The 13,918-nt window shown below is 34.7% G+C and overlaps 1 protein-coding gene across 14 annotated transcripts in view; it reads right to left on the bottom strand.

Moving 5' to 3' along the window:
• Window positions 1-13,918, bottom strand: part of PPP4R1 (protein phosphatase 4 regulatory subunit 1) — a 40,744-nt gene that overhangs the window by 25,957 nt on the left and 869 nt on the right. For 6 of the 14 annotated variants that reach the window (XM_087891313.1, XM_087891314.1, XM_087891320.1 and 3 more), the window contains exons 2-4: window positions 13,699-13,743; window positions 3,179-3,314; window positions 2,360-2,466 (exon numbers count right to left, since the gene is read on the bottom strand). In XM_087891313.1, coding sequence (XP_087747439.1) covers window positions 2,360-2,466; window positions 3,179-3,314; window positions 13,699-13,743 — 288 coding nt within the window. Of the gene's footprint in view, window positions 1-2,359; window positions 2,467-3,178; window positions 3,315-8,208; window positions 8,507-13,516; window positions 13,653-13,698; window positions 13,744-13,918 lie in introns of those variants that run through there. The other 8 variants (XM_087891322.1, XM_087891317.1, XM_087891318.1 and 5 more) reach the window with 4 other exon arrangements.

Below are 13,918 nucleotides of genomic sequence, written 5' to 3'. Positions count from 1 at the left end.
TATTTTAGAAGGGAAGCAGAGGGCTCTTTGCAAGAGATCAAAAAGCCATAATCTTACAGTCTTTCTACAGAGATATTCATTTCCTCTTGGCAATACCAGGTCAATTTCTCTTTAATGACAGTTACAGTATCTATTATCATGATAATGAATAGAAATCATCCATTAAAAGTGAATAACTGATATCCTGGTTAGGGGTATTATAGCGAGCATGCAATTATTTCAACGAAAAATCATAACCAATGCCACTGTATTATTATATTATTAATTCTGTAGAATCCTTGGTTGTTTACTTGCAGACATTTCAATATCTGACTAGGTAATAGCACAATTGCTGATGAATATAGGCTTTATTCCTGTTTATATACAAGAGCTTGCCTTGCCACTGTTGGTGGAGGTGGTTTTCTACTTGGTAGTTCCTTGATAAATTTTCTGCTTTATTGGCCTGGTGTTAATTTTCTGCTTGATTAGTTGGCTGCTGAAAAGGATGCATTCTGGTCTTTTTGTTAGAATTTTTATTATCTCTTTGAATGGTGCTAAAATATAGTTTGTCCTTATGTGTCTACTGATGATTGATTTGCATGAATGCCAAGTTTTCACTGAATTCCTTCGTGTTTGGTTTAACTTGGTCTAGGACAGTGATGGCTAACCTTTTTCGGACTGAGTGCCCAAAGTGTGCGCATGTGTGTGCGAATGCATACACATGTGCGAACCCCCAAAAGGCAATGTGCGTGCAGGCCCCGCACATGCACCCACACATGCACGAGCACCCCATGCATGCGCCCCACCCACTGCACATGACCCCGCATGCGCCCCACCCATTGTGCATGCATGCACACCCTGCATGTGCCCCGCACATGCAGGCATGTCCCCGCATGCACCCCGCCCATGCGCATACGTGGCCGAGATCTGAAGGCACGTGCGCATGTGCAGTGGAGCTGAGCTTGGGCGACGGTTTGCATGCTCAGAGAGGGCTCTGACTGCCACCTCTAGCACACGTGCCATAGGTTCGCCACCACTGGTCTAGGATGTTCACACTTTCCTTCCCAGTTGAAATTATGGTCAAGTAGGTCCATGTGTTGTGAAATCAAGTTTTCATTGTGTCTTTTTACTTCTAGTTGGTGTTCATGGGCGTGCTCTGCAAATCTGTACATTTTTTACATTGTATGTTATAGATAACTTCTGTTTTATTTTCCCTTTGGCCATATTTTGGTTTCCTAAAGATGTTTTGGAGGACTTTTGTTTGTGTGCTATGGTGATGTTGCGTGGTTGTAATAGTCTATTGGTTGTTTCTGATATGTTTTGGGGGTACCATATCTACTGTTAGCCTTTTCATAACTTGTGTTAGTTTTGCTGTAGTGAGTTAAGCAGTCAGGCATTTTTTGATAAACTTGCCTGGCCATCTATTTTGTTGGAAGATATTGTACAGGCAGTCTGTTTCCTTTTTCTGGTGTTCTGGGTTGCTACAGTGCATTTGTACTCATCTGAATAATGCTCTTACACAGCTCCTGTTGTGGGAGGTTGGGTTGTTACTTTTGTAATGGAGCACTTGGTTAATGTGGGATCTTTGTCAACAGACTTGGGTTTCTAATTTGTTGTTTCCTCTGCTAATGAGGATATCGAGGAAGGATAGTATGTTCCTTTTTTCTTCCCTTGTGGGTTTTATTCCTTTGTTCATTGTTATATATGTGCACTCCAAATACCTAAGATTGAACATGTCTTCTCTAAATACATTAAGATTGAAATATCCAGAATTATGGACCCATCTGCCTCACTACCTACTTGTAGTTTGACGGATAAATATACCAACAAATCTGAGGAACACTCATAGGATCTCTCATTCTCTCAGGACTCAGAGCAGAGACTATAACACAATGTCTAGAAACAATAGCACTCCCACACATGCAAGCCAAAGGATGGATCTGATATATAGACAATACCTTTGTCATAATAAAAAAGGAATCACTAACATATTTTCATAAAACTGTCTCTCGCATACAATATTTCTTCTTCAAAAGCTCTTTTTTACTAGAAGACGTTAGCTATTATTTCTGTAGAAAATCAACCAATTCAGGATCTGAACTCTTTGTTCCCAAATAGATGAACACCCCGTATGGATTCCTTCTAATTTAATGTCCAATTGTTTTTTTTTCATGACAGCTAACAACATTCTGAATTTGATTTTATTTGAGCATTTCTATCCTACATTTAACCAGAAAGGCTCTTAGAAAGACTTCCATTCCCTGAAAGGCTTCCTGATTAATTAGACAATTCCATCATTTCTTAAAGTTTTATTACTTTCTGAATTACCAAGTCCTTTCTCATATCATACTGGCCTATAAAAATTGTTCATATTACATACCTGAATCATCTGCTAGCCTGCTGACTCTTTCCAATACAGCAATACAATCTTTCTCATCATCACTCACTTCTTTCAAAGTATCCAATAAACTTCGAGCCACCATTTGCCTATAACATGAAAAAAGAAGTATATTGTAATTTTACTGCATATTATTACATTGCAAGAACTTTATCTATCCCGTTTTTTAAAAAAAAAAACAAACATTTATAGATTGCCAACTACTTAATATCTCTGGGTGATCTGCAATCTCACTTTTATCCTGGCCTTCTTTGTAGAATTTAAATTAGTACATATTTCCTATTCTGTTTAGACCTTCACTACAAATCTGAATTTAAGCAGTAAGTAATTTTGTTCCCTAATGCAGCACTATTGTACTGCTACAAACATTCCGTACAAGTGTATAGAACTGCAACTGAGAATACATTGAATAATTAAGATCATTTTTATTCATACATATATTTCAGTATCCTAGACTTATCTTTGTAAATAGCTATGAACATTGCAGTTCCCCTTGTTTAACCATATTTTTAAAAGTATTTGAGCTACTATTGTTTAGTTTTTCTGTAATCATAGTAAAAGATTCTTACTATTATAATTTTATATAAAATATCATAAAATCCCTGAAAAAGGGCATGTAATCCACAAAATAGAAAAAAGGTAGATTTGGGTATACATTTAATTTCAAAATGATATAAAAATTAAATTCTCTCTCTCTTTCTCTCTCATACACACACATCACTCACACACTCACACACACACACACACACACACACTGGCACAATAAAATATTTACTCTGTTCCTTAGGCTATATACCATACCTATTAAAAATATTCTCGCTTGCAGCGTACTTGTCCAATCTTCCCAAAGGCGTCAACATTTCATCTTGTGAGACAAAGTCCAGGGCTGAAGACACAATAATCGCATCAGATTCTGAGATGTAGTCATCCACACCAACTATCAGAGACATCAGAAATATTTCTTATCATCACATTTCTATGATTTAAAACAGATGGATACTTAAAGCCTTATGCAATAATATTTCTCAAAACTGAATCTTTCACAATGGTTTCTCTTTCAAAAGAGGCTTTTGGGCAATGATGCAATGACTTTTTGAAATTTACACTTAACTGCGTTTGATGGGGAAAATATTTTAAATTATTTCATCAAATAAATGTCTTCTTAAATAGAAAGGTCTGTTTTAAACATACTAAGAACAATGGAGGCACTGGCAGAGAATTTTTTTTCTTTTGGACAAGGAATTATGACATTCAGATTAATTTTCCTTCCATGTAAATATTGCACTTCATTCTAAAAAAAGATCTCCAATATCTCAAATTTCTAAACTTTAAAATTTATAGAAATCATATAATCTTTTTGTATGGAAATGGTAAATTAAAGCTACTTACAAAGGACTAAAGTCAAATGACAGTTTTTGTTTACAATTCATGTCATACTGAATAAAAAATCTATAATCATAATATGTGTATTCACCCACTAGAATGACTGAAGATTCCAAAGGGTAGAATCTCGGCTTCATATTTAAGCCAAAGCACTGCTTATATGCAAACAATTTTTTTAAAAAGCATGACTTCCTTTATACATGAAAAAAATCTGAGGAAATCTATGAAAGGATCAACTACTGTGATGCTCCATGCTTTACATAACTGATTCAGTGCTGTAGACATACCAGTCATACTCAGTATTCTATAAAAAATGGGTAAAACAAAGACAATATACCTGTATTTTTAAACTTCCTTTCAAACATGGCTAAAAATTCCAAAACATTCAGAGCTCACATTTTCCATACTTTATGAGAAAGTCTATCAGTAAATCTGCTGTCAAAATGTATTGCTTATAAAATATACAACACCAAATTTCCATGCGAAATCAGTTGTAATAATTAACTTGATCCAGTTCTTAGATTTATTTTAAGCATTATGTTTTTTTCAAGGATTGGATATCTCGAGGAACAAAATAATAAAAGTAATAAAATCACATGAATTATAAGCAGTTAATAAAACAAAGTAGTTTTTAAAGATCTTTGCATCAATATTTCTCAGAATTCATTTAACTGAACAATAAAAAAATCTTATTTTTTAAAAAATCCAAATTGCCAATATCAGCTGGATTAAACTTTTAATGTTAAAAGAAGACCCCAAGTGGCTTATTTAAATTATAATGTGAGGCTTATTTAAATGTTATTATCCATCTGGAAAATGGTTGAGGTTAAATGTCATATTACATTTATAGTATTCTAATTATATAAAAATGAAACATCAACTCTGTAGTGTATTGCATCTACATACTGCAATAGGTTTCACATACTCTACAAAGTCAAAACCAAATAAACCTAGTCAGATTTATTAAATAAAACATGCTTAAAAGGAGGCACAGTATAAGTATATTTGGAACCAAGCATGAAATGTTTGACCAAGAATAAGGATCAAGAATAAAGTTGGCAGCCTTGTCAGAAAATTAGAAAAACTAATAAGATATTCAGTGCAAAACTGTACTAGGAGACTTAACAGCCAGTTGAATAGGATTCAAGTGACTGGTCTTGATGTTTAACACAGTAGTTTGAAGACACAGTAGTTTATGAAGTGAGTATAGTGCAATGCAGAAATTAAAGAAAAATAAAGCAGGGTGAAATGCATGAGGAACACAGTTGCAGAGCACCGCAGAATCTGAATTATTTAGGGGGGAAGGCAAATTTTGAGTAAGTGAGCAGACATTGTAGAGTTATAAGGGAATCTGGCAGAAACAGTAAGAGTATTAGATTATCAGAGCATGAATCAGAATTTTAGCTGAGAGATCAAAGGCATTTGTACACTACTGTGTAAAGGTTTAACTTGCAAATTGATTGAATGTGACAAGCAAAAATAATGAGAGATTAGAACAGGATGATTAGCAACATCTTCACCACAGGAGGAAAAGTAAATAGTTATTTCTGTCTTGAGAAAACATTATTTGAGTTTCAAGCAGCAGTAAGATATTCAAGGATATACCAAACAGAAAAATGCAATGGGAGGGAAGGAAGAGAACTAAGTTACAGAGGTAGAGTAAATCAAAGTCCTCACCATCTTAAGTGGTAAAGAAAATGACAGTATCAGATAGTTAAGCTAGAAAAATGTATAAAACCAGACTGTCCTTAGTTTAAGGCAACGTTTAGTCTAAGTCACTCATACTAAAGAATTCAATTCACCTCTTGCAGAAATCAGCAGTACTATTCACAAAATCTATTGAAGACAAACTGAATCAAGCACATTAGATATCTATGCTATTTAAATATGTATCCTATAGGCTAAGAAGGGAAAATAATTAATTACAAATAATTACAAGTTTACATTTGTAAACCGTCCCATTCAATAGTTATGCAGCTATGCAGACAACTAGAAAGAAGTGTCCTACTATATCAATCAAAGACTTCTTAGGTCCTGCATTATGTTTCCCACAGTGGTTAACAGATATGAGAGGAGTCTGTAGGTATATCAGCACTCTTCCTATTCTCTGGAATCGGGTAATGAAAGGCCTGCTATCTCTAATATTGTATACATGCACTGATAGCCTTATCTCCATATACTATAGATGTGCCTTTGTAGTCTCCTCTCTGAAAGCAATAAAAAGAAAGAAATAGTAAGCAAAATCATGATATGAAAGGAAAAAGAAATATATCTAAAACTAGTTTATGCAAATGGAGTAAACAGCTGAGGTTCTCATTTCTACCACATCAATTTATCAATTCATATATACTGCTCAAAAAAATAAAGGGAACACAAGCAGAAGACATCCGAGATCTGAATGAATGAAATAGCCTTATTAAATACTTTGTTCTTTACATACAGTAGTTTATACACTGCTCAAACAACTAAAGGGAACACAAAACTACTGTATGTAACGAACAAAGTATTTAATAAGGCTATTTCATTCATTCAGATCTCGGATGTCTTCTGCTTGTGTTCCCTTTATTTTTTTGAGCAGAGTATTTCTCTATAAGTATTTCCAATCACTTTTGAAGCATAAACAAATGGCTGACATCACATCTTTAGGAAAGCAATTCCACAGGTTAAATATATCCTTTGTGAACATTATTTCTTCTTGACAATTATGAACACCCTACCATTCAGTAACCTTTCTAGAATTCTAGTTTCTAGAATTACAGTAAGAGAAAAAATTGTCTATAACTGTGTAACTATCATATATGCTCACTTCAGTGTTCTAACCTAAAAAGTCCAAACACTGCAACCTTCACTTGCAATGATGAGCCAGAATTCTGAACTACAAGTTAATTAGCAGCGTGCTATTGCATACTACCAGTTCTTCTTGCCAATGGACAATTTGTGTGTGTGTGTGTTTATGTTTTGCTGCATTAGGTGACCCAGCAACTCTGGCAAAGAATACATCATAGCAATGAGTTTTAAACAATTCTGATATCATTCCAACGGAAGTTTGCCATTGCAACCTAAGTTCATAGAGAAGCACTTCCAGTATTGGATCACTTTATGGAATTCTTTCACAATGGTCCCTACTGTACAATATAATTTGGCAAAAGAGAGGAACAGCATTGCACAGAGCATTCCAAGTGCATCCACACAATTGTTAAAAAGTAAGGATACTGTTTACTTTCAATCTTTTTCCAAAAACTGAATTTGTTTTACATTAGTTACACATTATGCCAATGGTTTCACTAAGCAGGTTTCTCGCAAAATCTAATGATAGGATAGAGTATTAGGATTATTTATTTTGCCGTGTATTATTTTAAAATGCTAAGCAAGCATATTTGCACAGTGGGGCTTCCAGTTGCTCTCTGGGACAGATGTTGAGAGCTTTGGAAATTCTTTGCAGCGCTTCACAATCTCTTTTTTGCTTTTTAAGCTAATGTCTAATGCTTCACAGAATCATCCCATTAATGAGAGAAAATTTGCAATACTAGAAATGTTTTCCTTTTTGAAATTTTCCAGCTTAGATTTTTTTTGTTTCTTAAAAACTAATGAATATACACTTAGTGTACATTATTAAGTCACAATATTTCAAAACAGGTATTATTTTTTTTAAGTTAGGTCTTCAAGTTAAATTGATTCCTGGTGAAACTATGCTTTTTTTTGGCAACAATACTGAAATGGTTGCCATTGTCCCTTCTGGGCTATTTCTTTAGGAAACCATTTGCAATTGCCTTCTTCCCAAGCTAGTCTACAAAGATGTGGATTTTGGTATTCTTATGCTGATGCACTAAGTGGGTCCCATTCTGCTTAGCTTTTTCCAGATCATATCAGATTTATCAGGTCTGCTAGCTTCTGTAATTTTAAAGTATTTCCAATAATATTAATAAAACAAAACCTAAATAAAAACTTTTGAGTTTGTTTAAATTTATATTTTCAATTTTGTAAGTCCTCATTTCATTTAAATCAATATTTTCACTTCAGTCATTTTGAGCTAATGTTTAAAAAAAGGTCTTTTCAGATATAAATGCTGTGTGTAAACTAACATGCCTTAAGTTAAGACTCACATTAATGGAAATTAACTTATGTCAATCAATGGTGCATCATTTTATTTAAACATGAGGCCATAAACATGACGCCACGTTTTACCTGATTCTTTGAGATCTATAGACTGTTTTAAGATTTATTTACAGAGAATATATGAGAAAATTTGGCATCAGCTTCTGCATAATTCACATTGTTCTACACCTTTTATCAAGTGTAAATTTGTATTTGTTTCTGTACATAACTTTCTATAAAAATACCGAGCCATGAAATGCTGTACAGTAAAACTAAAACTAAAGCATTTAATCACTTTACAGATATTTTAAACATTTTTGAAAATCCAGTTACAGAGAAGTCTTACAAAATACCCTCTATTTCCAAAAAGGTGGTTGATTCTGATTCTTTCGTGTATATGCCATCAGTGGAATCCACTTCAGCCATTTTGATTACACTACCAATCTAACAAGGTTTCTCCTAATACAGTCTTCTTGCAAGAGGAATGCTTGTAACAAGTAAAAAAAAGCATTTCCATTATTGCATTTTTTTTGAATGAACAATGGGAAGATGAAATTCCCAATATTAACTCTTTTCACAGAGATAGGTATTCCAGTTGTCTCCACATGCTTTCTTATTTGTACTTCAGCTCTATAGTATAGATGTAAATCAGTTTTTTGTTACTGACTTAATGGTAGATACATCACAATGGGGACCCTGATGCAAGATTAGGCCTCTTTTTTGCATTATCATAAATTGCTAACAGTCATCCACGTCTATATTTATAAAGATTCATAAAATATTTAAGTCTACTTTGAAGCAAAAGAGAACACATAAATTAATAAAATATTTCATTTAAGAAAAATGATCATTTCATACAAAGATAATTGTTTTGAAAGATGATACTAATATGATTGAAACTTTAAAAAAGTTGCTAAGTAATTTTTTCAAGGGATTTTTCAGTTAACTGTAAACATGAATACAGCAATTCAAGCATATTTTACTTAGCTAATTATTTTTCAGTATTATTTCAGTATTATATTTAATATTTTTTATTTAAATATGTTTAAACCACTTTCTGTTCAAATCTCTCAGTTCAATTTAGCTCAGTTCAGTTTAATGCTTTGAATACAGAAACAGCTTTTGAGATATTTATATGAGACAGTATAACATATTAATTTATTATAGATTATTAAACAGATATGATGAACATGATGCAAATTCATTTAAAGTACTGGAAATTTCTCCCATTTTCACAGCACTATGTTAAATAGTACTCAATATTTTTATAATGAAAACATGAAATAAGCCAGTTTTTTTTTTACTACATTACAAGGTTTCTAATTTCAGTTTTGGGAAAACCCATACATAAAATGCTAAGATTTTATTATCTTGCTGCAGTGTCTCTGAAGGTCTTATCTATATTCATCTTTGCATATGTTCCATTGTGACATAGTTCTTTCTCAAAAAATATAGGTTAGGATTGCTGGAGATATATTCCTGAACTAGACTGAACTTTTAAAATGGGAAGTCATTCAAAATGTAGCATTGGTATTTGCATAAATAAGAATGAAAAAACCTTGTGCAATTAATTCATTCTATATATATTAAAGAAGAATCAATTTAATAGTCCACAAGATTGTAGGAATAATGGGAAAATGCTAACCAAGGATTATAATAAACAAATTAGTTAGAAAAGTTTATTTATATAAAAAGTATTTAATTCTTTCAAAGGCTAGCTATGTTTTTAGCATTTGAGTATTGGTAATTGAGTGCAATATTTGTATCACAGAACAATATACTATTACATTCAAAATGGCAATTATATTAACCTTGAAATTCAAGTATTCAAGTTCAGCTATAGGAATTTAGCATTTTTTTTCATTGTGTTCCTAAATAATGAATTAATTGTATACATTGTATACATACAACTCAACAACAATGGTTCAAGAAGAATATAATTGTCAGTATGCAAACTACACAATAGTACATAATATGTGTAATTTATTTACAAATAATAGTGGGTCTCCTTCTTGTCTTTATAACTACTATACAAAATTAGGTATGTTGTAAATCCTATTTAGCTGTTTATCTGACAAATAAACTTAAAATTATCTAATGACCACAAAAGTTAATAAGACTAATGTACTTTGTCTCTGTAAAAAGTGTAATAATGGAAAACATGATCTATCACTGTGAAGGCGAACCTATAGCACGTGTGCCGGAAGTGGAACACCAGCCACCACCAGTTACTCTTCTGGGTTCCGCTGCTGGTCTTTGCACACGCGGGAGCGCTGGAAACCAGAAAAGCAACTCCCTGGCATGCATATGTATGCCGGGAAGCTGAGCTTCTGGTTTCTAGCGTGCCAGCTGGTCTTCACACGCACATGTGTGTCAGAAACTAGAAGACCAGGTGACCGGGGTGCATATGCACGCCGGAAAATGGAAGCTCAGCTTCCCGGTGTGCATATGCATGCTGGGGAACTGCTCTTCCGGTTTCTGGCATTCCCGCGCATGCAAAACAGGGAACTGCTCTTCCAGTTTCTGGTGCTCCCCTGTGCACGCTCCCGTTTCGGCACTCAGTGCCAAAAAGGTTCGCCAACACTGACCTATCATTTTAATATTCCAATGGTTCCAGAACTACAAGGGCAAATGTATTCATTAAAAAGAATGCCTTGTAAAATGCTTTCTAATATTTTGACATAGTTAAAATGGTAAAGTAGCATACTGGTCCCCAACAGAGATCAGCTTTCAGGATTTAAATTTTTTGTATATTTTGCCTAAATTAAATACTCTGCATCCAAAATGTTACCTAAGAATCTCTTTAGCCCTCTCATAGACCATGTATAATACAAACTCTGGTAAAAGGCCATATGGCAGCAGTTTCCTTAGAATTGCTGTTTTCTAATTTGTTTGAAAATTACTGGCAGAGCGAACGAAACTAAGAAAAGGTTAACAAAAACCAAAATACCCTTGTTAATCCTGATAGGTGGAAAGATAGTGTTTTCAAAAATGATTAACTGGAATACAACCCCAAGTCTAATTAGACACTATTTAGAGATTAGAAATTGGGCCACTGTTTTTGCGTAAAATAATTTTAGAGTACAAACTCTCAAATGAAAAAGTAAAGAACTTAGCCTCCTTCTTTCCTAAGGCATGAAATGCCACACCTAGGAACACAAAAAATTGCATATTGCAATTTGAATTCTAGGCTAAAATACCCACCAACCAGACTCTACTAGGAGATCAATTTATAACATGCAATTCAATTTACTGGCATTATCAGTGCCTCACTTATGGCCAGGTAAAGATTCTACCTTTATCCATAAATCTCTAAGTACAGATAAAATATTTTGATGAACATTTCTATAGCCTCTGTATAGAGGGCCAAGACAGCTGCACTACTCAAGGAACACACAGGGTACAACGTTCAAAATAAAACATGTAAGAACAAGAAATAATGTGTTCTCAGTTGAAGAACTTTGGCACAAAGATGACTTTTACAGGAAATGAAGCTAATATAGATTTCAAACACGTCAAGCACTCATTAAAAGATACTCCTCTTTGATAAAATTTTCCCACTGTAACTCTAATAATCAAGAAAGTAAAGGCATGAAAGCTCATACGACAAATGCCACTTTCATGCGTTAGCAAAGGAAGAGAGAAAACAACCCTGTGAATATTAATGTGAATTCAGCTGTACAAGATGAATGCTGGAACATTGTTTACAATTAGAAAACAATTTTACTTTCCCCTAAAATTGCCCTTACAAATTAGAAACTTTGCAAGATAAACTCTGATACACAGTAATTCAATCTAAAAGTTAATGGCCAGGAAATAATTACACACAATGTATGTCTCCAGGCAGATGGCATTTGAGTCACTCAAAAAAAGATGTTATAATAAACAGTATCAAACTGTTTTACATCTTTATTGGTGATATATATAATTCAAATACAATCACTTCTGATTTTTTCATTGTTAGTTCACTTTTCCATTATATCAAGGATTTTCATTAGTGCCTACGGAGGCCAATATACTCAATCTATGCTTGCCAAGCCCTGTACCTGTCAATCATTAAAACAAATAAAAAATTCTTTAAAAAAATAAATTGATGTTCTGCACAGCTAATCACTATATTTTATATTTCACATCCAAGAATTCTTTGCATTCCTTATAACTAATCTTACAGGAGTGGAAAATGTTAAGTTTCTACAATTTCTACTTTTTGAAATAAATATCTAGACTTGTCCAGAAAACAAATAAAGGCTAGTTGAGGGCAATATAATGAGTACTGGCTGAACAACCAATACTATAGAGCTATCTTGTTGTTTTGTCTTCTGCGATTTCATATTTCATTAGCCAGTCAAAATGAATCTGATACTGTTCAAATGGACAAGACCTCCTGCATGGCAGCCTTTTTAAAAGTTTCTATATTACGATATCGAAATGCTGAATCCACAAATTGACTTTAAAAAATTCAAGTCTCTGAGGCATAATTCACAGATATTCCAAACCTGATCGATAATAAATAATAACCTTCAGATGAATTGTACTGTAACTCCCAAAATTCCCCATCATCCTGAGTACTGGCTCAGAATTATGTGAACTCCTGCCAAACATATCATGAAAATAAATAGGTTGGGAAAGGCTACAAAGTTTCATGGACTGTTAGCATATTTGCTTCTTTTTAAAAGATACACTTTTCCAGGAATTAACAGAATATGCCAAATTACAGACAGTACAAATGCAACCTATTTCAAACACTTACACCTGTTTTTAAGTAAATACATTTCTTGAATTAATTAGTCCTTCCAATTGGCAGCAAGTCTCAGAAGGAAATCCCTTCTACACCCACCCAACTGCAAACCCATCACCATTTATTTAAAATAGAAATTAACTTGCATTTTTTCTAAAACTGAAGCAAAATATAACCCAATGCAAATAAATATTTATTTGAACTGCTGGACAGCCCCCTTTTCTATACAGCGCCTGCTTTGCACCACCCCAGATCTTTTACTAAGTTTTCCATATCTCTCCAGAGTAGATTTGGAGTACATAAAGAATTATTTCTGTTTGCACTGTAGAAGCAGTTATTCTATCCAGAAAACTATTTACCTCAATATTACTCAAGGTCAAAGACACTACCGTATTTTTAAAAATTTTTTATAGAAAGTAAACTGTTCTTCACTGCATCAACTAGCCCAAAAACGAATACATCCCTCAGTTGAGGGATGAATTAAACATATAAACATTATAACCAGAAAGAAAATCAATTCCTGTATTTCCACCTTAAACCAATTTCAGTGGCAAGAAATGAACAACTCCCTTCAAAGGCAGGAGTAGTAAAGTGGAAGCTCAGAAGCACCACATGACCTACATCACATTCATCAAAAGACTAGCAACCATGCTATTAAACCCAACCAACCCATCAAATTCATAGCATTCCCCATTTTCAGCTCAGGGCCTGCCAAGGAAGTAAAGGCACCCACAGATAATTTTGCAAGCCATGCAGTACGTCTAAATGCCCTCAAATGAGGGACAGCTGAGCTTGGCTACTTCCTCCCACAATGCAACTTGGGCCGCCCTCACGATTTCAAACCCTCCATTCACGGAAACAAAATTAAAAGAGGTCAACAAAATACTCCTCTGCCCCTCCCGTATTTCATCCAAGGCACCAACCGCGCTTGAAAAGAGACGGGTTCCCTCTCCCCATTTCTCTCAAGACTCGGGGGGCACCCAGAGTTTCCGGGTGAGAAGGAAGTGGGGCCCGCCCCCGGCTCTCCCCAGTTAGCAGCAGGGCTGGGAGGGCCTTCCATGTGCAAAGGGGGAAGGCGGCGGCGGCGGCGGCTGGGGATACTCACATCCGTCTATCTCCTCCTGAACGTCCTCCTGGAGCAGCGACAGATCTGGGCAGGCGGATTAAGACAAAACAAAAGACAACGTGAATTCTCGCCGAGGGACTCCGCGCGGCGCCCTCCCCCACCAACCCACCCCAGCCTCATTACGGGCTCCTTTTGGCACCCGACCCCACACCTCGCCCCCTCCTCACATTCACACTCCGAGGGAAGAGAGACGGAAGGG

This window comes from Pantherophis guttatus, chromosome 3 (genome assembly GCF_059756535.1).
Source record: "Pantherophis guttatus breed Tessera chromosome 3, ASM5975653v1, whole genome shotgun sequence".
Taxonomy (NCBI): domain Eukaryota; kingdom Metazoa; phylum Chordata; class Lepidosauria; order Squamata; family Colubridae; genus Pantherophis; species Pantherophis guttatus.
The sequence above is the reverse complement of the archived record's forward strand: the minus strand, read 5'-3'. Positions and strand labels throughout refer to the sequence as shown.